This window comes from Anoplophora glabripennis, unplaced genomic scaffold, assembly GCF_000390285.2.
Source record: "Anoplophora glabripennis isolate ALB-LARVAE unplaced genomic scaffold, Agla_2.0 scaffold53, whole genome shotgun sequence".
NCBI classification, from domain to species: Eukaryota; Metazoa; Arthropoda; class Insecta; order Coleoptera; family Cerambycidae; genus Anoplophora; species Anoplophora glabripennis.
In genome coordinates this window covers 1,002,686-1,026,900 of record NW_019416376.1, presented here as the reverse complement: position 1 = coordinate 1,026,900, position 24,215 = coordinate 1,002,686, and the positions used below count along the sequence as shown (strand labels likewise).

The following is a 24,215-nucleotide window of genomic DNA, read 5'->3' as shown; positions in this document are numbered from 1 at the left end:
AAAAAGTCGCGTCCAACTCTATATTTTCTGGCCTATGTACGCAAGAGAGAGGGGGAGTTTAACAAAGGATAACTAAGACGAACATTTCTCTAATGAACTGCTAAGTCTAATTGAAAAGGCAGATTAAGCCTGCTCTCTGCCACCCCTCCGTTTTTGATATTCAAATTTATTAATGAACTCACAGCCGTCTAATTATCTTAAGACAAGATAACTTTGTTAGAACTATCTTAATGGAATAAAGTCACTGTCAGTGTATATTTAACAACGAGGCGAAATATTTTTTCAATTTATTGTCTTGTTCAATTAAGTCACCGCGATTTTATATAATCGACATCCAAGTCACATTTCCCGTTCTTTCCAAAAATGGTCTTGTGGTTATCATTTTTGGTGACTACAGAGATATTATGAACAACGAAATTTGAATACCTTGATAATAAGAACTTGAAACATAAATGCAAGTTTTCTGTTGTATCTATGTATTGTATCGAACTACAAATCGGTCTTAGATTGCTTTCAATTAAAAACAGTTGATGTTATTGTAAGTCAGAATTGTCTAGTAATATCGAACCTAGAAAATCCTCGACCATGGCACTTCAAAAAATTGGGGAAACGATCAGAAAAAGCGCAAAGTTTATTAGGGACTTTTACCGATGTATTTTTGACTATTTCTAGACGAATAAGTACCTTTAAGTCAGTTTTTGAATATACTTTTTTTATCACTTTTTTATTCTGGAACACATACTTGGTAAATTCGACTAAGCCTTGATTCTGGTTAGTTTCCGAGGAACCTTTCAAGTCGAAATAAAAGCATCCGGAACATTATCCTTAGGGACACAATGGGGGTACGGCCGACCCAGATCCAAACCCGAAGGACTTCCCGGCGGTGGTGACGTAGCGGGAACCCCGCCGCTGCAGAGCCGGTGGAGGCGCACGCTCGGGAACGCCGTCCGTGCACCAGGACGTCGTCGTCAATCGATGGCCGGGTGCCCCGAAGACTGCCAGTGTTGTCTGTGGTTATGGCGGTGCGGATACGGAACTGAACGATATGTGACATGTGATCGTGTCTATTCCTCCATAATTGCCCCCCACATTAAAAGCTAAAAGTGTTCTAAAATATTCGACAACGGGATAAAGCTAGTGTTCATTTTTATTAACGTGAAGTGATATTTTCGTTACGGTATACCTTTTTATAAGCCTGATTTGTAGGTATTTTTATTTGAACGGTAGTAGGCGGTGGATTTGAGGTATGAGTAGGTGTCGACTGCGTGCACGACGTGTATTTTAGAAATAAGGTCACGCTCATTGATCAAACAGTACTATGCGAGACCCATTCTATTCCAAAAAGGGTAAAATAGACAGGAATTGCAGGAGTTAATGAAGCAAGCGATATCAATCAATATTGTAATTGCATATCTATGAAAGGCACTAATATTTATTTCTGAGGCTTTTTACGGGAAAGAGCACCTCCTGATGATCAACTTTTATTGTAAAAATTGTCTTGTTACAAATTTTAAATCGACATCAAAATCATTAAATTAACATTTTTATGTTTTCTGTTCTTCTAATGGTTAGTGTTTTAATGGTAGTGGCACCTCTTACATGGTATTTATAGATAACGTACCTATATAAATTGTAGGGATAATAAAATACAAAAAAAAATAAGAATTTTTTCCTATTCTATTGTCTTTTGTTTTGGAGATACAAGAAATCAAAACTATTAATTATATAAAAAAAACAAGGTTAAAAGGAATTCTGACGTCCAAGCAAATTTATTGTATGAATCGTTCAAGATTTTAGATGAAAAAATCGCGGAGTGCTATTAAATTAGTGTGGAAATTGGAGATAGGGGTGAAAATGCACTTTTGCAGTTTTTTAAGTACATATAGCACGAAAACGAAGCAAAATTTCGCTATAGTTCATAGGAAAAATTTTGTAGAGAATTGAAACCGCGGAGTGATATTAAATTAGAGGGTGGAAATTGGAGATAGGGGTGAGAATACACCCCTTTCAGTTTTTTAATTGTAGCTCGAAAACGAAGCAAAATTTTACTATCGTTCATAGGAAAAATTATTTAGAGAATTGAATTTCCCATCGAAATGGCTCATTAAAAAAAATTTAAACGAAACATTGTATGCAAAAATCGTTAATAAACAATTTTATAAAAAAGAAAAACAAATAAATTTTTTTATTTTTATTTTTTTTGTCTAAGTTCTGAAAATCTTTATTTATTATTAACAAATAAAACTTTTTAGATAATTTTTATTAAGCAAAGAACCAATTTGTTGTAAAAATAATAAGAATTATAATCATTATTATGTCAAAAACGACGAAAATCTAAAAAATATTTAAGTTTGAACGGTTATCTCTGTCAGTTTTAGTCAAAAAACTTTTGAAAACGCATCATTTTGAAGGGAATCTCATCTAGTTTTTTTGTATAGCAATTTTCTTTGCCTACTTTTACTAAAAAAAATAGTCAAAAAAGTAAAAAACAATCAAAATATCTTATTTTTTTTTCAAATTGTTAACGATTTTTTTGCATAAAATTTTCCATTTAAATTTGTTAAATAAGCCATTTCGATGGGAAATTCAATTCTCTAAATAATTTTTCCTATGAACGATAGTAAAATTTTGCTTCGTTTTCGAGCTACAATTAAAAAACTGAAAGGGGTGTATTCTCACCCCTATCTCCAATTTCCACCCTCTAATTTAATATCACTCCGCGGTTTTTTTATTTAAGAAGTCCTAAATTTATAAACTTGTATAATTAGATAAGTAAGTTATACAGGGCATTATACAATACAATACAATTAAAAAATTTGCATGTGTTTAATTTTTATAGACTATAAAATAGCTGCAAATTAATTTTTTTGCGCATTTTTATTTTCCAGTCAGTGAGAAGATGTACAAAACAATAATTTTATAAAACAAATTTGATAATAAAATTTAAGGATATAATATCTGGCGGACCTACCTCCAATTTTTGCATCTGTTCTCGAAAACTAATCGGATTATGTCACGTTTTTGGATATATCTCTCTTACAATTAGAGATAGACCCATCGAATCGAACGCTATATGGTTGTAATCGTAAGAAAATGATATATACAAATAAGTACCTATTATTTTTAGGTACTTCACTGTATATATTTGATAAAAAAGGTCATGCAACAATGCAATTGATCATGAATCAAATAATACGTTTAAATATTATAAAGGGCTGTCTCCAAAAAACACAGTGCATTGTCTAAATGTAAAATTATTGTGTATTATAGTATAAAACACCCTGTATGTTACATTTTTTTTATTTTATTTTACAGAATTCTTTCGAGTTTTTGAAACATGTTAATTAGACAACGAAGACGGTGAAATATGTTGCGTAACCAGAAGCAACAAAACAAGTCGAGAAATGACGGAAAGCCGGTGTGTCGCATTCACCCTGTATCTTTGAAGCGTGAACAAACAATCTAACTATTAGGCAGCCCTTATATTATACCAGTTATTGCAATGTACTAAATTGGTAGAGATATTGTGAAAATGTTTTTTTTTTTTAATAAATTTTGCTTTGGCTTCACTTCTGTTTTATTTAAAAACTGAAATTTCATGAATTTTTCGTTCATTGGTACAATCAAACTAAAACAGTAATAATTCATTAAAATTATAAAATTCAAATTAAATTACTCCTCAGGTAATAAAAGAGATTTTTTTGTAAAAAAAATCCCCTCGATTCAGCCTGAACTGGCACAAAACATTTACCAAAAAAGCTCACTCTCTTTTATTTGAAGTTTAATTTTAATTTGCAGTTTCTAGTCCGGAGCGAGAAAATTTTTTGTTTAATTTTTTGTTAAATATTGACAAAAAATGGAACAAAAAATTCGGCAGGGGGGCGGAGGGTAAATTTTTTATAGCAAAAAAGGGAGCAAAAAATTTAACAAAAAATCCTCGCTACTTTCCTTAAAATTTAATTGAAATTTGTATTTTAATTTTTTGTTAAAAATTGACAAAAAATGAAGCAAAAAATTCGGGAGGGGGGCGGAGGGGAAATTTTTTATAACAAAAACGGGAGCAAAAAATTAACAAAAAATCCTGTCTTCCTTAAAATTTAATTTAAACAAGTTCTTTAATTTTTACTTAACAAAAAAGTGCTCGCCGGTCTGTAAGAACAGCGGGACAAAAATGCATTTCGCCAGGGAAAGAATGAATTTGGTTTCTTCACACGAATTTGTGCGCTGCGTTTCCTTGTAGCCACGTTGATTGAAGCAACATCAAAAATATACTCCCAGCCCCAGACGATTTATTCAACATCTAGGTACTGGGAACATACATCTTCGAATGTTGCTCCTCCTGTCTGTACAGCTTCCTGCGGAAATCATCCTGAAAAAAAAAAATAATTAAAAAATATTTATATCAGGCTCACCAATATTATTAACTATATGTATGCTCTTTTTTATGCACCACGTTGTTTTTTTATATTTAAGGGATGTTTAGTACTGCCTTACTCTATTTTAAGCACCTTGATGGGATACTTTGTATTTATTGTGCATTTCCAATCTTTTTTGTTTAGTTTTATGCGTTTACTTATTATTTTAACTGATCGTTACGTCGGTATATCGGAATTGACGACATCCATCACAGTGTACATATCCATGGTATATAGTTCGGGAGAGAGCGGCTAAATTGGTCGTTATATTTGGCCGGTAAAAACGGATATGCCTATTATTTAAAAAAAAAGGACATAAAAAGTTGTTTCATCTAGAGAGATTGTTCATATACCTTCCATATAACTTCGCCCCCTTTAGTTTTCCAGGAGGTGCGTCTTCAATGTTTTGAAATTGCTGTCATTTTTCATCTGTCCAACTTTCCTTACGCGTGTAGACTGACTTCGTAATTATTTTTCATTTATGGCATCGTTTCTCATAAAGGTAATAACCATCTGCTAAGTTCACTGACTGGATAATACTTCCTCTTTTTTATGAGGAAATTTGTAGAGCAATAAATTGTATGAAACCAAAAATTTTTTCAAGCCACTTTATATTGCTAGACCAACAATGTTATATCTAAATTTAGAAGGATCAGTGAAAATAGTTGTTTAGTGACGGTAGTAAACATTTTAATTGTTAACGCAATTAGCATAGTCATTATTTGAAGCCATTTCAGCTAATGCGCCTTTCATACAGAACATCATGAGAAAATGAAACAGAAATTGTATATTCCGTAGATATTGTAAGTATTTTATTCACGTAATAATACTTATATTCCATAAAGAGCATTTTAATTTAAGTTAAAATGATTCAAATTTATTTTAACAGATACGTATATCAATTAGATGAAGTAGTATTTTAAACTAACTTTCAAACACCAAATTCAAAAATACATCCTAAGTTAATGAAAATGAAACAACGCTGTATACAGGGTGTCCCATAATTAGTGTGCAATACTTTAGCAGTAGATTCTACAACCAAAATATGATAATTTTTTCCTATAAACAAGAGTCGAAAAATGCTTCCTAAGGAAGCTACGCCCCCTCAGGAGATCATATTTTTTTAAATATTTCCAAGGCCAGTTAACGTATTATGAATTTTGGCATGTTGGACATTGTGAAAAACTCATATCTATCATAGTTTGATGTTTAAATTTGAAAATTGGCATGCAAAAAATTGCGGCGCATTTTACCAGTGAGCCCCCCTGCCTGAGACACCCCTGATTAAAATTTTTAAACCGTTTTCATGTAGTTCGTTAGAACATTTATTGAATGTCTAACATACCAAAATTCATAATGATACGTTAACTGGTTTTGGAAATATTTTGAAAAATATGATCTCCTGAAGCCCTTTTTTTAGGAAGCATTTTTCGACCCTTGTTTATAGGAAAAAATAATCTTATATTTGATCGTAGAATCTACTACTAAAGTATTGCACACTAATTATGGGACACCCTGTATATTTACGTGATTATTAATAAAAAATTTAAATTGCTTTAATAGTTCTAATTTGTAAAAATGTACAATAGTCTTATAAATATATTGCAAAAATGTGCCATAATTCCAAATTTCGAAGAACACGCAATTAATTTTCGCTTTATTACGCAAATGGGCAAGCCTAGTCACGAGCCTAGTTACATTCCCTATTTTTAAAGAGACCCAAATTAGAAGTAATGTAATTATTTACATAACACGCAGCACCACTTGTGAAATTTTTAAACAGAAATGGACAGTACAACATAAGGCACACAACACTTATATAGATGTGGTAAATCGACTTCGAGTTTCTTGTTCAAAGATTTATTGAATTATTTAGACGTTTGGTCGAGAATAATAAAAATAGAAATCGCATAAAATTACCGATTAGTTTTGTATGGCGTACAAAGGTCATCAAATATATTACATCACTTCTATTTTTATACTGTAAACAAGCAACCATTATATGCACAGTACAATAATAAACAAGGAACAGGGTATTTACTGTATTAATTACATTACAAATTAGAAGCATACCGTAGTTGGATTCAATTCGTATGTAGTATGGTGTGGCTAATTGTCCATGAAATTATTTGTCACGTATACGTGGCATAATTGCTTTAACAGGCCCGGCCGGTGGAAAAAAACGGTGGTGACAAATTCTGCTTAATTTTGTTTCTTAAAAAACAACATATTGCTTATGAAGGAAAACTATAGGCTATTGGTTATATTCAAAAAACAGGGTTAAAAGGAAAAGGTTCAAGCAATTTTATTGCATGAATCGTTTAAAGTGTAATTTTAGATGAAAACACCGCGGAATGCTATTAAATTAGAGGGTGGAAATTGGAGATAGCGGTGTAAATGCACCCCTTTCGGTTTTTTAATTGTAGCTCGAAAACGAAGCAAAATTTCGGTATAGTTCATAGGAAAAATTTTGTAGAGAATTGAATTTCGAAATAGCTTATTTAAAAAATTTAAAAGAAAAATTTTATGCAAAAAATCGTTAATAAACAATTAAAAAAAAAATTGTTTTGATTTTTTTTACTTTTTTTCTCTAATTTTTTTTTAGTAGAAGTTGGAAAAGAAAATTGTTATAACCGGTCAAACTTAAATATTTTTAAAGTTTCGTGGTTTTTAACATAATGATTATAATTATTATTTTTACAACAAATTGGTTCTTTACTTAATAAAAAATTATTTGAAAAGTTTTATTTGTTCATAGTAAATAAAGATTTTCACAACTTAAGAGTCAAAAAGTAAAAAAAAATCAGTCTTGCTTTTTTTGAATTATTTATTAACGATTTTTTGCGTAAAGTTTTTCTTTTAAATTTTTAAATAAGCCATTTCGATGGGAAATTCAGTTCTCTACAAAATTTTTCATATGAACTATACCAAAATTTTGCTTCGTTTTTGTGCTATATTTAAAAAACTGCAAAAGTGCATTTATATCTGCATATCTCCAATTTTCACCCTCTAATTTAATAGCACTCCGCGGTTTTTTCATCTAAAATTACCATTTGAACGATTCATAAACATACATAAACAAAACGTACTCAGAAACATTCGAACATTTAGTCTCGATTGTAATACTGCTGCTTACCACTGGTTTTGATTTCTGAAGTTTAGGATATTCTATCCTTTCAAGATTTTTATTTACGAGAAATTTCTTTATGTTCCCAGCTTGGTGTTAGCTGGGAATTTTTTTTATTATTGCTGACTCATTATTTCACCCAAGTGAAAATACTTGATATTCTAAAAATGTTTACTGTTTCTCCGTTTCTCCGTCTGGTTAATTTAAAATTGTACATGCAAACCCCATCACAGTTATGTGATGCTAATGCATGTTATTCAACGATCACGTACGGACTACTAATAACGTATTAAGTGAAAAACAAATTGGTTTACTACTTTTCCACAACATCGATGCGACTTTTAAAATTTACATTACCACACAGTAAGTAATAAATTCGGTAGTAAAAACTCCATTTGAATGTATAAGATCGCCGTTAAACAAATACGTAGGAGCACAAGACTGGAGGTTTATATTCCACCTGAAATCTACATTAGCGTTATCTGTTATTTGTACCACTACACCAATCGAGGCGAATTGGCTTCCGCTTGGTAGAATACAATTGCGATTTCTCATAAAAAAATGGCATTAAAACATTCCCGCTGAGATTCAATCTCTGCAGGAGCAACAAAAAGGGGCATTGATTTCTATTTTAAAAAACGAAAATGCAAACAGTTCCGCAGTGTCATTGTATAAAATTACGAATGCCGAGTGTCTCAAGAGTACGAGACCTCGTATTTGGCAAAGTAGTTATCTATAAAATACTTGGATTTGCACAGTTTAATTTTATAGTTCTACTGCCAGTTTTTATATTCTCTAAAATATTTAGAGAGTTGCATCAAAAAAGGGTAAACATGTTTTAGATGAAATGTACATCTAAATAGAAATCATCTCATGGAAAATTTAATGAACAGAAAAATAAAAAATATACACTTAACTGTATAATGGAAGTTATGTTAGGTCTAGATGTATTTCCAGGCATTGTTAATTGGGATACTCCAAACTCCTGTCGAACAATTTGCTTTGTACTTAACAGGAATTCATATTTATTTCTTTATATTTCTTGTTGTATTATTTTTTGTTATACCCTAAATTTTCTCTTTGAACCCCTCAGTTTTAGATCCAAGATTAATTACGACTAATGTCATAAAAATATGTTTTGCTTTATTGTTAAAGAAAAAACTTTTGTACTAACCCTAATGTAAAAAAGCAAATTTCGTATCCTTGAAATCTGTTATCTAGTAGTCCTCTTTTATTAAACCTTCTATTAATTTGAATACCAAAATAATCAACGTAGGGTAGCAACAAAAATTTATTTTCAAAATACTCCCTGTCAATTTATGTTATGATGTCTAAGAAATTCCCGCGAATTTCTAAACAGCGTTGCATGCTACGAAAATTTCACATTCCATCATAATTATCGTAGTTTTTGAGTCGAATTATCCCACATTTATGTCCTACTAAGAGTTCACTGGGGTCAGTCGCAATGAACGAACCAGGAAAGCACGTAGTCGAGTAGTACAAAATTAGCAGGTTGTAGGTATGTGTAATGTAGACTACAATAATGTTGCTTATACAGGATGTTTTTAAATGAAGGAGCAAAAATGGTACCAGTGAATGTAGAGCCAAAAATAAGAGGATTGAAGTAAAAATAGCTTACATGAAAGTTGCACCCCTGAGGCGATATACCCTCTTAAAGGAGGGGATTGAAATTCACATTTTAATTTTTTTCTTTAACATGAGGAATGCTAGAGACACGAAACTTGGTATGAGCATCCTACTAATAAAGAGACAACTTTTCAATATTTTATAAAGGAGTGAAACAGTCAACCCCATTGCAATATTTTATTAGAAATTTTTTATATGAAGCACATTATTTATTTAAAAATTCTTAAGCGTAGTTCTTCAAAGGAGGCAACAGGAGTGGCATAAACAATACTGTTTATGTGTCCCCACAAAAAGAAATCCATAGGCATTAGGTCAGGTGAGCGTGCAGGCCAACAAACAGGGGAATCACGTCCACGACCAATCCGGCGATTCGAGTAATTTAAATTTAACCATTCTCTAACGGCAAGTGTACTATGTGCACCTGACGTGTAGCGAGGAGTACGTCCTCAAGTAATGTTGGAAGATTTTCGTTCAAAAATCTAAGGCCGCTCCAAGCCTGTGTGGAAGAATAAAAGGACCTACTAGAGTATTTCCTACAAATCCCATCCAAACGTTTAAACTGAAATTATGTTGACATCTTGAAACAAATATTTCATGAGTATTTTCTTCCGACCATGAATGAACATTATGAAGGTTTACTGCACCTACTCTAGAAAAATTTGCTTCATCGGTGAAAAGTATATTCATTAGGAAATTTAAGTTATGCCTGGAAATATTAATGTACTATTAACAAAAATCCACGAGGTTAAGTAAATCAGAGTCATTCAATTCTCGCACGGGTTGATGGTGAAAAGGGTAAAAAGATTTTCATGAGTTACATTCCACACAAGACTGTGAGAAACTTGCAGTTGCCTGGACCTGTCTTGTGCTTGTACCACAGTCTTGTTGTAGATGTTCCAGTATAGCTTCCTCAGTTTCAACAGTTTGGACATTACGCCTTCTTCCAGCACCCTCATGATTGGGCTGAATAATCTTACTGCAGCGTTACTATTTTTTCTGGATTCGAAAAACACTTGGAGCATGTCGACATATTCGTCATTGGTATAAATATTATTTGCCATAATTATTCTGATAATAAATTAATCAATAGGTACTAATTATTGGTTGAAGGAAAGTGTCAATTTATTAATATGATAAATAACAATTTATTTGTTATGACATCCGCCTACTTTATTTTTACAAATTTTCGCAATTAAGTACTCCTTTAGTGAACGATGACGCAACTAATTTTTTTACTAGAAAACTCGGTTTTATCGAAAAATTACAAGAGGTAAAAAAGTTGCGCAATAAATCAGTCTTCTCAATAAATATTTTTAAATAAATAATTTTCTTCATATAAAAAATTGCTTTTATTTCGATGCAATCTTCTCATCTTTGTATCCCCGCGACTAGCATTCCTGAGGAACGTCTGCGTTAGCATTTTTCGAGTTTTTCGCCCTAAATTTAGCTCTATGGCGACGGTCGCGAAACGCAAGCGCCGCGCCTGGCGCATATTTCAGTCCGTAGTTCTAAATTCGCTCACGAAGTTTTAGTGGGTCGGACGCATTAGTCATCTTCGAAGAGGTCGGGTAACGTGGTGCTTCGCAACCTTCGCGGGCGATCACTTGGTCAATTTCGACGATTAATCGATCGAACGCGCGACGGAGCTACCGTAAAGTTAAAAAAATTCCTCGTTCACGTCGCGGTAGTGTATTGTTTTTGTGAAGTTTACTGGAAAGTGTGCTCTTGTTCCTAGGTTGTTTTATAAAGTAGTTTGTACATATGGGTAACACATGGAGCGGATTGTAAATTTTTTATGCAATCTGGAATATCTGGCTAACTAGATCATCAGTTTTCTGATGGATGCTTGGGTTATTTTTAAAACAACATCATTTTGCTCAAAATATATTTTCTCGTACTTAGTTTAGGAACAGATCATTTATAAAACTACGATAATAAGGTTATCGAACAGACTTTTACATTTCGTACTAAACAACGAAATCCTAGATGATAAAAATATTTAAAAGTGGTATTTAAAGTTTAAATTATAATTAAGATCATGTTTTAATCACAAAATGATTATTTAGAAGCAGTATTTTAAAATACGGCATGCATATACTCATTTTGATACCGAATTGTTGATAACCGCAGATAGAGGTAATAAATGTCATGTTTGCCAAATTCATTTTAATAACGGTGTTATCAAGTTTGTTAAATTGTCGATATAACAAATGTTTTATTGATAAAAATTCAATGACGTTGAAAAATCATATGTAGGTACATAGATAAAATAATACCTCGAATCCAGACTACATTTATTTGTCTTTATATTTATAGGCATACCTTAATATCGAATAAAGTAAATCTCTTCCGTCAAAAATCATTTATTTCGTGAAGTAGTACGAATATTTTCTCGTATATTTTTGATTTAAGGAATATAAGTGTGATCATGTACTATTGACAGCAGTAGATAGTAGGTCAAGTAGGTATAGTCTTTGCAAAGTCAGTTGAACGTGTATAAAAACGCCAAGCAATAAAATTTATTTAGTTTCATAGGCGCCCCTAAAAAGTTTTCTGCTAAAGGTAAAAAAATTATAATAATTTGTATATAATGTTCTGTTATCCCAGAAGCGATTTTTTGAGAAATAATAGTTAAATTTATATCAGAAATAGGCGTTGCAGTAAAGAATGGTAGATATAATACATGACCAAATGTTTAATTACAAATCGTATTAAGAATATTCATTAGTTGTTTTGGTTTGAAAAACTTTACTGTACAGTCGTTTTATTATTATCAATGACATGAAATTATGAATTATTTTTCGGGGCCGCTGATCACGGATCCGAGATCAATTTTGCAAAATTCAAGATGGCGGATCCAAGATGGCCGACCAAATTTTCAAAATATAACACATTCGCGCCAAATTTCGTATACGGGGGGTCTCGGATACGTATTTTAAAGCTTTTTTCTCACCTAATCGGCGAAGTCATTTTGTGATTTGTTATACAGGGGTCGGCATAAGTCAGGCAACGCTCTCGAAAAATCGGCATAAGTCCGGCAACGCTCATAAGTCTGGCAACGCTGTCGAAAAAGATTAAAACGAAGCATGTTCGTGCTTCAGACAGTTGTGTCTGTGTCATGAATATGATAACACGTGCTCGTCGAGCAGACGCGTTTTCAGAATGAAAATTAATGCTCTTAATGCAAATTGGTTGCCTGACTTATGCCGACCCCTGTACAAATACTTCCCGCTTTTATGTAAATACAGAAAAAACCCGATTTCTCAGTTTTGCTTTACAACTGGACCTAATCCAGGAAATATATTTTCTGCAATTACTTAGAGATGCAATTTTTATTGTAATTTTTTCGCTGTTACGGTAAAGAACAGAACGAAATCAACAAAGCTGACGCCGTTACGTTAATCTGCATCTCAAGTATTTCGTATTTCTGACTCCGTGCGAGATAAAACGTTAAATTGAGCAGATGAAGCATAAAGTTATTTTTATTTATCTCTTCGAGTTATTTATAAGACCACTAGTAAAAGTTTACCGCCGTGTAATAAACATTAAAATTTTGTGTGGGGCGGGAAGATCAAACGTCTCGTTAACTTTTAGATTGGGAGTATTTTTTGATGAACGAAATCTAGCTTTGACTACTTGAGTATAATCCACGTTTTTACTTAGCTGCTTTCATTATCAAAAGCTTAAAATAAAGCTTGATATGGCACAATTGCTATTATAATGCACAAGAAATATAAGAGAAAATGAATTTCTATAAAAAAGAAGAGTAGTTTTTGGCAGTACTTGGTAGAATTATGTGGCAAAGTGAAAGCAAGTGAATTTGTATTTTTGTTACAACTTCCTAGAAATGAAATTTTCACTTCAGTTGACAGAGTTTGCTCAACAGTATTACTTTTTTGTAAGTGGTATATGTTTATTGTTTAAGGTTCTTGTAACAAGAAAAAAATAATTTATTTACATATTAATACTCGGATAGGCATTAAATTTTGTGTACAGTAGACCATTTTTCATTTCTAACCATTGGCATAGGAACAAAATAGTACAATTATGAATTAAAACATACAGTATGTATGTGTGATCAACAAACGAATTTGAAAAGCATTATTCCCAAATGTAGTTCATAAGCATTATTGTTTTTATTTTATTCAGGTAATATCCACTCAATAATACCCATTCTACAAATATCTTTTCCTAATTTTATAACTGAAGCGTTAAATATGTTCTCTATATTTTTTATTTTGTTGATACTCGGTTGTGATCGGGTGCGTAAACATCATTCTCATTCATCTCTATTTTTTTAACGTCAGTTTCGTTATGTAAAAAAATAAACAATACTGCGATCGTAATTTTAAATGGTCATTTTTATCTGAGCGGCGACCGGAAAATTGCCTTTGATTGTCACCGAACGACATAGCGCATCAACAATGGAACCAAATTAGCATTGACATTGATCCAACCTCGAATTTCTTTCTAATTATAAAGCCATTTGCCATGCAGTTACCTTCACATTGCAAAGGTCAATTAATTGAGTGCAACTTAAATTTGAAACGGACTGTACCGCAGATCGAAACAGTTTAGAATCACTTCTAAAAAACTTCTTTACTTCTTCACCATTTCCTGCTTCCCGATTTTACATCTTTAATGGGATTTATATTACCACGCTCGTATCCTTCTCGACAAGTGTTACACAAAAACAAATTTCCTGTTCGGTAATTGGCATTCTATAAATCCAATTTCTGCTACATGTCAATAATTCAATCCCGCAAATGCGTATACTTGTAATAACTTCCTGTTGAAAGACGTTTTCCTGCTATTGACTCGGTTCCTGTAACGCTTCTACGCATAATAAATGTCCAAAATTTAGCATTCGAATATGTATCAGATAAAACTTCGGTGCTATATTAATAATTCAGGACGTTTTTTTACGTAACTGGACTTACATGTATGCGTAACAGAAATACCGGACATCCGTTCGTAGGTATCCAAATATGAAGAATAGGTATGTACTGAGTAGAGGACAAGACTAAAAAATCAATAATTTATCGTGAAATATTTTTAATTGTTTTTAATATGACCCTATTATATTACAGAGGTATAGCTTAAGGGCCCCATATTCTTTAAATAGTGTTTTCCGCAAAGACAAATAATTTCAAACATTTAATAACTGAATAATCTAAAGCTTATCAAATAATAGGAATGTTATGTCATGCCACCTGAGTATTTTCAAAGACGCCGCAGTAAAACGAATAAACAGGTGCAAAAAACGATCAAACCATCAAGGTTTTAGGTACTGAAATCTACGAAAATACTAACTTTTTTATATATAATTCCACATGTAAATATTCTTATAACATTTACTTGCTTAGTCCTACATATAAAATTGTTTATTTTTATTTATAAGTACGTGAAAATAATTCTTAAAATGTGGGGTTAGAATAACAGCAAACGCATGTTTTACAAACGCTTTTTTTTAGTTATTATTTTATTTGAGTAAATTTAAATGGTAACAATGAATAAACAAAACATCAAGGATTTTATTTTTGTGCTTACTTTTGTTCTACACGTTTTACTTTTAAAGATTTCAGTAGCTAAAAACGCCAGAAATTTCACTATTTCTCGGCCAGGAATATGGCCACCTTAATAATAAATTTTATTATTCTATTCAGGAATAAACGTAAAATTGCGTTTTAATTATTTTCCGTTCATAATAAGCATATGTTTTTTTTCACATTCAAGATAAGAATCGATTACCTATTATTCCATTAAATAAAAACGTTTAATTCGACGGAAAACAAATTTATTATATAAGCCTTAAACAACGAAAGTCTCGTGAATAATCCCTATTTCTATTTTCTAAAATTATGTCAACTGTTACAATGAGTTTTATTTCTATTGATTTTTCCAACTATAAACTAGGTCAAACGCGACCCATTTCAATTTATCCTTTACATATTTTACTACTGTTTTATGTGAAATAGATTATTCCATATTAACGCAACAATGTTTGCAATTTTATTAACATATAACATAGTAACTAAGAAGGATATTTAATTAATTGTATAATATACCAACCTTCTGGGTCTAGGGAAGTGAAACGTATCTAGATTATATAACAAACATATTCCAGTAATAAAATAAAAATAAAGAACTTTCATTGGTTCAGAAACCTCCATCAAGTTACGATTTTCTGAAATCGAATGTAAGAAGGCCCCGATTAGATTTACTTGCAATTTATTTCAGATGGTATGCGAGGGTTAAAAATATATAGGAATTTATTTTTAAAATTGAAGTATAAATACCGGTGTTCGATTTGAAAATCAATTACATATATTTCTTTTAATTGAATTAGTAGTAAAAATACATTGTAGGAGCTACATTCTGCAGATATTAATTATATTCTATTTTCAGTTTGTTTTTATTCAATCAGAAACATAACGAATGAATTGATGGCATCTGAATTGAAGTAAAAGATAAATAATACAGTAATTGCATAAGGTATTTTATAATCGTCAGAAATGATTATAATTATTTTATTTTTTAGTGTCAATTAATCACGTAGGTCTAAATTCGTTTATTAACCTTATTAACTGCTGATGGAACTATTATCCAAATAGAAATATTTGGGAACGGGACTGAATTATGTCTTCTATTTCTTGTACTATATTTACAATGGGAAACTCGAATAATCTTTGATCTTTTAGTAGTATCAACACTTATTTTCTAAAAAAATCTATAGGCATTTAAATTTACCCTTTATGAAACAACAGATATAGTTTTGACAATAATTATGAAATTAATCTTAAAAATATGTTGATAACGCATTGAAACTTGAATGTAACAATTTATGGTTGGAAAATTAAAAGTGAAACCCTTTGTACACACCTAACTTTATACACACAATTTCATAAATTGTTTCGCCTAGTGTAATCTCTTAACCTGCATGTGTTTTGATCCAGGAAACGCCAATTATCATTGAAATCAAGTGAATAAACGGGATCATGTCGTACAACAAACGCGTTATATACAGACCAGTTTAGAAATACTGTACCGGCAACGAACCGCACAAATAAACCAAAAATTCATCGAAATAGTGAAGTTATAAATATTATAAACCCAATAGTGAGTCGTTTAATGAATTTTAATAATTCAGCGAGTCTAACCGGGCTGTGATAAAAGACCCTAGGGGGAAGTTTTAATCAGCTAGGAGGGCATGTTGATGGGCTTTGCACGAATTTAACTGAGCGTGCTATGCCCACCATGGCGACCCATGGAGGAGTTCTGTATTACGTAGTCAAAGTGCCAAAGGACCACGACGGCAGGTGGGTTTCTAGGTCGATATTACTTTTAATTAGAGGGTTGATATGGAATTAACGCCACTAGTGTTCGGGCGTAATGAATTATTTATAGTTTTACCTACTTTGGGGAGTACGAAATTACTAAAATGACACCCTTGTCACGGGTCCCAATTTTGAAGCATAATTGTACAACAAAATAATATGTAGATGATCTTGTAAGTTCTTAAAAATTGAAATATTTGATTTATTGAAATTTTCAAGCTATGTTTATTATCATAATTATTGATAGTTATTATAAACAAAAACTTATTAATATTAATTTGTAAAAAAAGTTCAAATCTTACCACAACCTGTCTTTATAACTTTCTTACAGAGTTTTGTTAATTTCAGTAATTTTCCGAATGTAATAAAATTTCTTTTTTCCCTGGCGCATTCGCCAAAATCTCGAAAACCTATAAACTGATATTTAGTCAATTTTTAATGAATATTTAGATAGATTCACACATTTAATTTTTTGCATAATTTTTTTAAAAAGTGTCATACACTAGTCACAAAAATTGAAGGCTAAAAAAACCTTAAATTTTTAGCAGATTTTCAAAAGGCTGTAAACTTGGCAAAAAAATGGTCGTAAAGCAATAAAAAAGCAAATTGGAAAGGTTTCTAGTTTCAGGACATGAAAGTTAACAATTTTATCGGTGATCACGTTTAAGAAATCATACCTAATAAACCTACCTAGCAAAAAAAATTATTACAAAATTTTTGCTTCTTTTTTTTCAATTTCACCATCAGCTCTTTTAGTTTGGTTCATTCCAATGTTTTGTCTTATGTTTAAAGTGAAAAATTACCTATTTTCAAATTAATTTCTTTAAATTTTTGTTTTCAACAAAATACCAACTATTATATAGTGTTCTGAAAGTTGATTCACTTATTTTAACAGCTGGTTGAACTCGTAAAAAAAGTTGGTTTTGTCAAAAATCGTTTATATAAAGCAATTATTAACAATTATTTAAAAAAATTGAAATTTAAAAACTATAATACAAACCTGATTTATTGTCATTTTCACCACTGCGTTGTAAAAACATAAATGGTAAACAAATGGTAACAATTTTGAACAATTTTTGTAGAACAGGATTTTTTCTGTAACTTTTATATAAACGATTTTTGGTAAATCGACTTTTTTTACGAGTTCTACCAGCTGTTAAAATAAATGACTCAACTTTGAGAACACCCTGTATAACGTGGTAAGTCCACCTATAGTAGGATCATATTCGATGCAAAGTAATAAATCATTGCCTGTCAAGGGAACCAATGAAGTACGCTTTTAAGGGTTTTACAAATTGAATAATTTCTTTATACATTATGAAGGGACGAGGGGATCAGTTCAGGTCTGGCACCCTTGTTCCTACAAAAATTCCTTTGTTCTCATAAACTATTCATTTTAAATGTAATTTATTATAAATCCAATTTGTTTCCTAAATTCCACATATGTACTACATTTTACCTCTGTACGCGCCACTGTTGTTTACTTGTTTTTTGGAAGCGCTCTCTAATTGACGGCAAAGCTCGCCAGGTTAGTATTTGACGTATAACCGACCAGTTCGTACACTCGATGCACCTGGGCGACTACAGCTACTACCAGAACACAGTGCGTATGCAGCGGTATTTCAGATTTTACATTGAATTTCATTTTAAATTTGAAATGATTTATCTTACGCCTCCTAAAAATGATGACACGATTTTTCTTTGATAAAAGACCGACAACTTTTTGCTCAACTTTGCATCGAATACGATCCTACTATAGATACTTTTAGTAATCTAATAAAGAAAAAAGTTTATAATTTTTTTGAAAATCAATGGAAATATTACACTTCAATGACGCCTTTTTGAAATACATCAAGAAAAAACTGGGCACTCCCACTATGTTCTACACTTCTACACAAAAGACTCTTCTTTTTATAAAACTTGCAGGGTAACGATACTTGTTAATATGACAACAATTTCTGTAAATCAAATTTCCACTAATCTGTCGGATTGTTCATATAAAATTGTCAACATTAATATCAAGATTACAAGATCCATGTAAAATTTAAATTTATTATAATTTGGCCGCCCATACTACAAATATTTGATTCAAACTGATAGATAAACAGCTTGTTAAATATTAAACATTTTCGCACATGTGGTATACGAACTTGACAGGGCCCCTTTTTGGGTTGATTAGTCATACATTAAGTAGAAAAAGTGTTTATTATTTTTTTTGTCAATTCACTTGTGCCACAGGACTTTAAATTATCTAAATATTGTTCAAATAACACCAGAAACTAGATATATAAAATATACAGTTGTACCAAAAACATTCAAAACTGGCGTTACTTTAAAAATATGTTATAGTGAATACTTAAAAACTTGTTTTTTATTGGTTATATAAAAGACACTTGTCTAGCAGTTCTACAAAAATTATTTCGGGTTCCCGTGAGTAAGAACCCGTTGGAATTTTTGCCGTGAAAATATCCCATTGGCTAATAAGAGATTGGGATATTTTCCGATACGCTTTTCTAAAATCTATATAACAATGCAGATCTGTAAAATCGGACGAAAAAAATTAAAGGTTACTGGGGGTGACCAGTTCTTAAAAAAAACACCCTGTACCTTTATTAGTATTTCATCTAAAGCGATTTATTTTACACCAATACAAGAACTATATTATTTTAACTAATCCTACAATTTCTATTACAGCATCGAGAGCGGCTGGGACAACCCCTTCCGACCCGGGGGAGACCTGAGCCGGGAGGCGGACGAGATCGTGGAACTGATAAAAGGGGGCAAGCCCATCACCCCCACCCCAGGTCAAGCGCCTCCTTTGCCCTCGCTGGACGAGGCCGACCACAACAACATCTCGAACAACATCCAGGAGTCCGTGCCCATCACGGAATCTCCCAAGAAGGCGACGACGCAACTCAACGCGTCAGCGCCCCCCAAGAGCGTCAACGGCACCGCAAAGAACGATGCCAAGGTGAAGACGTCTCCCCCGGGTGCCGTCGATATCCAGAGGGGGACGGTGAAGCCCGCCGGAGACGCTCTACAGGCGGAGCACGTCACGATAAAAAAGAAACCCAAGTGCAAGTGTTGTGTTATACAGTAACTTTGGGTAGTCGATAGGGTTTTGTTACTGTTATATATTTTATATAGATAAGTAGGTGTGGAAAGATCGGGTTGAGCCAGGTTTAAGGAAGCGGTATCTGTGATAGGTTTTTTTATCTCCATTCGGACGTTGTGATTGAGCTCGGAATACTCAGATGTTGGCTTTCGGAACGGGCCTTCCTGCAAAGTCGGAACTACGATGTGTTCTACAAAACGTAGTACCTCATATTTACGTTAGAGGAAGCACCGTTGTTTTTATACTCAAATCCAAATGAAAAATCGATTAGGTACTTTAATAGTATCCTGAAACTAAAATTACCCGTTTGGGAATGAGGTTTTGATCTAGAAACGTTCCGTGGATATTTAACGGTAGTTTGTAAGACTGTTTTCGGAAAGAGGAACATGTTTAGAAAAAACTATGGAGGTAAAAGCAGATTTTCGTGTGATAACGCTACACATACAGATTATGTAGTCACAAAAGACATTTATAAGATAACGTTAAAGTTATTTATAGTGGTGCTGTTGTATCGCTACTATCCACAAAATCCTTGTTTATATATAACATAGTTAGACAACCAGTCCAAGTTGGGAATGAAAATACTAGATGGCGACTCTAGTATGCCACACTGCCCTTATAAAGCCAGTAATTCATGGTTTGTATAAGCATAACGGGGATTTCATGGAAAGTCGCCATCTGGTGTCTTCCTTCCTAATTTAGACTGATTGTGTAACTATATTTATATATAAACAAGGACAATGGTATTTAATCAACTTCACTTATTTAAATTCTCACTTTGCAAACATTTAATCGCAGTGGTTACACAATAGCTTAACTATTGATATGCTGTAATCAAGAAATTCTCGACCATTTGCAAATATATTCTTTTTTTCTCTCGAAAACAGGCCATTTATCACACCACTTTTCGGGTACCTCTACGCACGCCATTCGAAACGTTATAATTATATTTTTATTATCTTTTTACATTTATACAAAGATAGTTTTCTAATTAACCCTTTATTTTTTTTAATTTACTGTTTTTTTATCGATTTTTTATATGTCGTATTCATGTCCTTACGGTACGAAAGTACAAATCTAAATCAAAGAGCAAAGTATATTTTTGTCGATAAAAATCGCTTTATCTCAGATACTATCTGTTGTATATTATAAATATAAAAGTGATATAATTGTCAACCCGATCTTTTTTCCATCGTAATCGAGCTACATGCTTAACATGCTTTAACCAGTCACACAAATACTAGAGCTACAATTCTTTTTTTTTTTTTTTCTATATATACTTTAAAAAACCATAAATCGAGTGCATGTTAAAGAATAAGTCAGTTGAATCTCTTCTTAAACTAGGAAGATCAAAATTACTTGGACCTTTTACCAAAAAATGCGAAAGGTTGTTCTGTTCTTGCGTATATTATAAGATGTTGTACAGAGACTTGATAATACATTGTATATTTTCAATGGACATCACGGAAGTGTGGAAGATGTACAAATAGTTCCGCGCTCCTCCATGTGCTATTAGCAATACGTAGTATTCGGAGAATATTTTATATATCATAAATCGGCAGGTGAGAGTGTACTTGTGAGCTTCAGCTTGTTGCTGTAGGGTAGCTAGAGTAGCAACTATTTACAAGGAAGTGTTGTTTATTTTCAATTTCAGCAAAAAAATCCATCACCCTCAGATCCATATAATTTCGAACATTTTACCATTGATTCATATGTGATGTTTTTAAAAATAATTTTTTTCAACGTATCTACAGCCTTGGCCAGAAAAAGTTCTCGACCTAAAACATTTACTGTGGTCTAAGGTATGAAAATTATAAAGCTTCGTTTTATAAAAGGTTTATATCGGGGAATTTTTATTGTCCACGGCTGTACATAGTTCATATTTTTTGGGAAATATTACCACTTTTAAAGCGTAGGTGTTTTTAATTCACTAGAATAGTACTTTACTAATCAACGAGTAGCTTAATTTATCTAATTTAGGTTTAGCGTTTTGTGTTAATAACACAGGCCGACAAAATTCAACTGACATAAACCAGAAAGCCGCCTCCACTTTTCCAAAAGTTTTCTGGCGTTGAATCCCAATCCGATTCCAGAACTGCTCCCTCACATCAAATTTTAGAGATATCCTCAGCTAAAAGTGCGAAAAACACGATTGGTCACTATATTTGAGGTTATGTTACATCACGAGGTTGTTTTTCAACACAAAAGTCGTTGTGCCATCTGCAACTACTACTCTTTTTTTTCAAAATCCATTTTGAATTGTTCAGCATTTTTTTGCCTCCAAGAAATCGTTTGTTGAGTTGATGTATTCGTCAGTAATCGGAAATTACTGAATATTAACTTTCAAGGTCAGGTGAAGAAAAGGAGAGAAGAATCAAATTACCAACAGCCAAATTCCTAAGGGTTCTGCAGGTTTTCAAAATGACATTTTTTTTGTATTCCGTTCTTCACTATCTGCCGTTTTGAATTTTGTAGCATGTACATGATTCGTAATCAGCGACACCAAAAACCTGAACAACACGTGGGAATTTACGCGATTGTACAAACTTAGTTCTTCTTCTTCTCATTTGAGTCTTCTGGTCCTACTTGCTAAAGTAATAAATTTCAATAGACGATTTAACGCAAACGAAAGAACACATTCGAACCATTTAAAACAGAATTTGAAGGGAAAAATAGACCTTTCAGATGATATCGAGAGAAAAATCACCTCGCAGTGTAACATAACCTCAAATAGTGCGAAAATTCGTTTTTCGCTCTTTTAGGTTAGGATCTAGAAAACCTGACATGATGATGTAATTCTGCGGTTAGATTTGGATTCAGCGCAGAACCTTCATAACAGTACAGTGTGATTTCTGGTTTAAAATTTTATCGGACTGTGCAACTGCAATCTATTAATTTTTTTTAAATTCAGAATTGAATGTATTTTTTTTTCGACGCATTTAAAATTCTATTTTATTACGTTTGAAGTCGATATCTAACAATAACTTACTGGTCTGATTATACTCGGATCGTCTCTGAATATAATCGGTTTCTTAAATATATCAAAATTAATAAATACACTATTATTATTTTGAATGGTATGCCGAAGCAATAATACGCGTATTTAATTGTGACATTTGACGTGTTTAAGGAAATTCTCCATGTAAGTTTTACTCAAAGTGGCAATCTAGTCAAAAATTTATTTATCGTGAAAAGTTTCACTTATATTTCTAAAATAATATAAGTAAAACTGTTTGATTTTTTTACATTAGCTTTTTAAATTATAATTGTAGTTATAATTTTTATCAAGAAAAAGGACATTCCAATTTTTATTATCTAAATATTTCAAGAATATTTAGGATAATAAAACTGTTGTACTAACTTTTGTGAGTGTTTCTAGTTACTAGTTTCGATTTTACGTTTCAGTTGCCCAACAGAAATGTTCTCTTTAATTATCACATATAAGAATGCCCGTTTGCATATTACTCGTACAGTTGTGGACAAAAAAAGGTTTCCCATTGTATGCAGTTGGAAACTTTTTATTGTCCACAACCGTATGTATAGTGTAGCAAAAACAACTCTTCGTTTTTGCTAAATTAAAACTAAACAACATTTCCAGATATAAAGAAATGTGATTAACACAGCTACATAACTATATTTTTACATTATGTAAAAGTTATATATTTATATATTTACTTAAGAAAAGTTATTTGTGTCGAGTGTGTACTGTTTATATAAGGATTACTTCTATGTGTACAGATGGATAATTATTTCGCAACGATTCAAATAAAAGCAGCTTGTAGGAGCAACCGAAACGGACTGAAAAAAACCCAATGAGTAGCTATTTAATTTGCAAAGCAGCTATTTTCATTTCCACTTGGCGATAATATAAAGAGGTTATTTATTTATGCGAAAATATTTATGAAATATCAAATTTGGCAACTTCAATAATACTTGATTTACGAATGTAAAAAACCGCTATTTTGCAACCAAATTTTAAACTGCGTGAGTTGTTTTAAATTATGTACGTGGACGGACGCAAATAACTTTTCTCGAAGTAGTCCTTTGTTTAAAAAATGACATATACATACATACGTTAAAAATAGTACACTTATTTTTATATAAGCAGAGCTTGGCGTCAGTGTTCTAATGTTTAAAAAAAATAAATTCGGAATAACGTGGTACCCAGTAGAAAAACCTTAGTTATATGTTTTAACTATCATGCAGTTTTATACAGTTTAGTGAATAGTTATTGTTGTTAATATTATTTGTTGTATATGTGTGTTTGCGTGTCAGGAAATGAAAGGTGTAAAAATCAAAATGCGAGCGAGTCATTATTTTGGTAAAAGGATATTTATTATATGTAAAATTCATTAACTATAAATGGAAATAAGGCACAAATGTTCGGTAGCTATTCGATGTGCAGGGACGGTTATTGCATTATTGACATCGAGCAATCGCAGCTTCAATTTAAAAAACCATTGTTATAGTACAAAATGCCGTAATTGGTTTTACAAATTTGGTTTCAAGCCTCAAAATGTGTATTTGATTGAAACGTAGCCGTATCATTAATTTTTACTAATGTTTCCAAACAA

At 32.0% G+C, this 24,215-nt stretch overlaps 1 protein-coding gene across 3 annotated transcripts in view; it reads left to right on the top strand.

The window, feature by feature from the left end:
- Positions 1 to 22,888, top strand: part of LOC108905594 — a 144,903-nt gene extending 122,015 nt beyond the window's left edge. For 2 of the 3 annotated variants that reach the window (XM_018708538.2, XM_018708539.2), the window contains exon 5: positions 19,221 to 19,626. In XM_018708538.2, the coding sequence (XP_018564054.1) occupies positions 19,221 to 19,626 (406 nt within the window). Of the gene's footprint in view, positions 1 to 19,220 lie in introns of all 3 variants that reach the window. The other variant, XM_018708540.1, reaches the window with a different exon arrangement.
- The last annotated feature ends 1,327 nt before the right edge of the window (positions 22,889 to 24,215 follow it).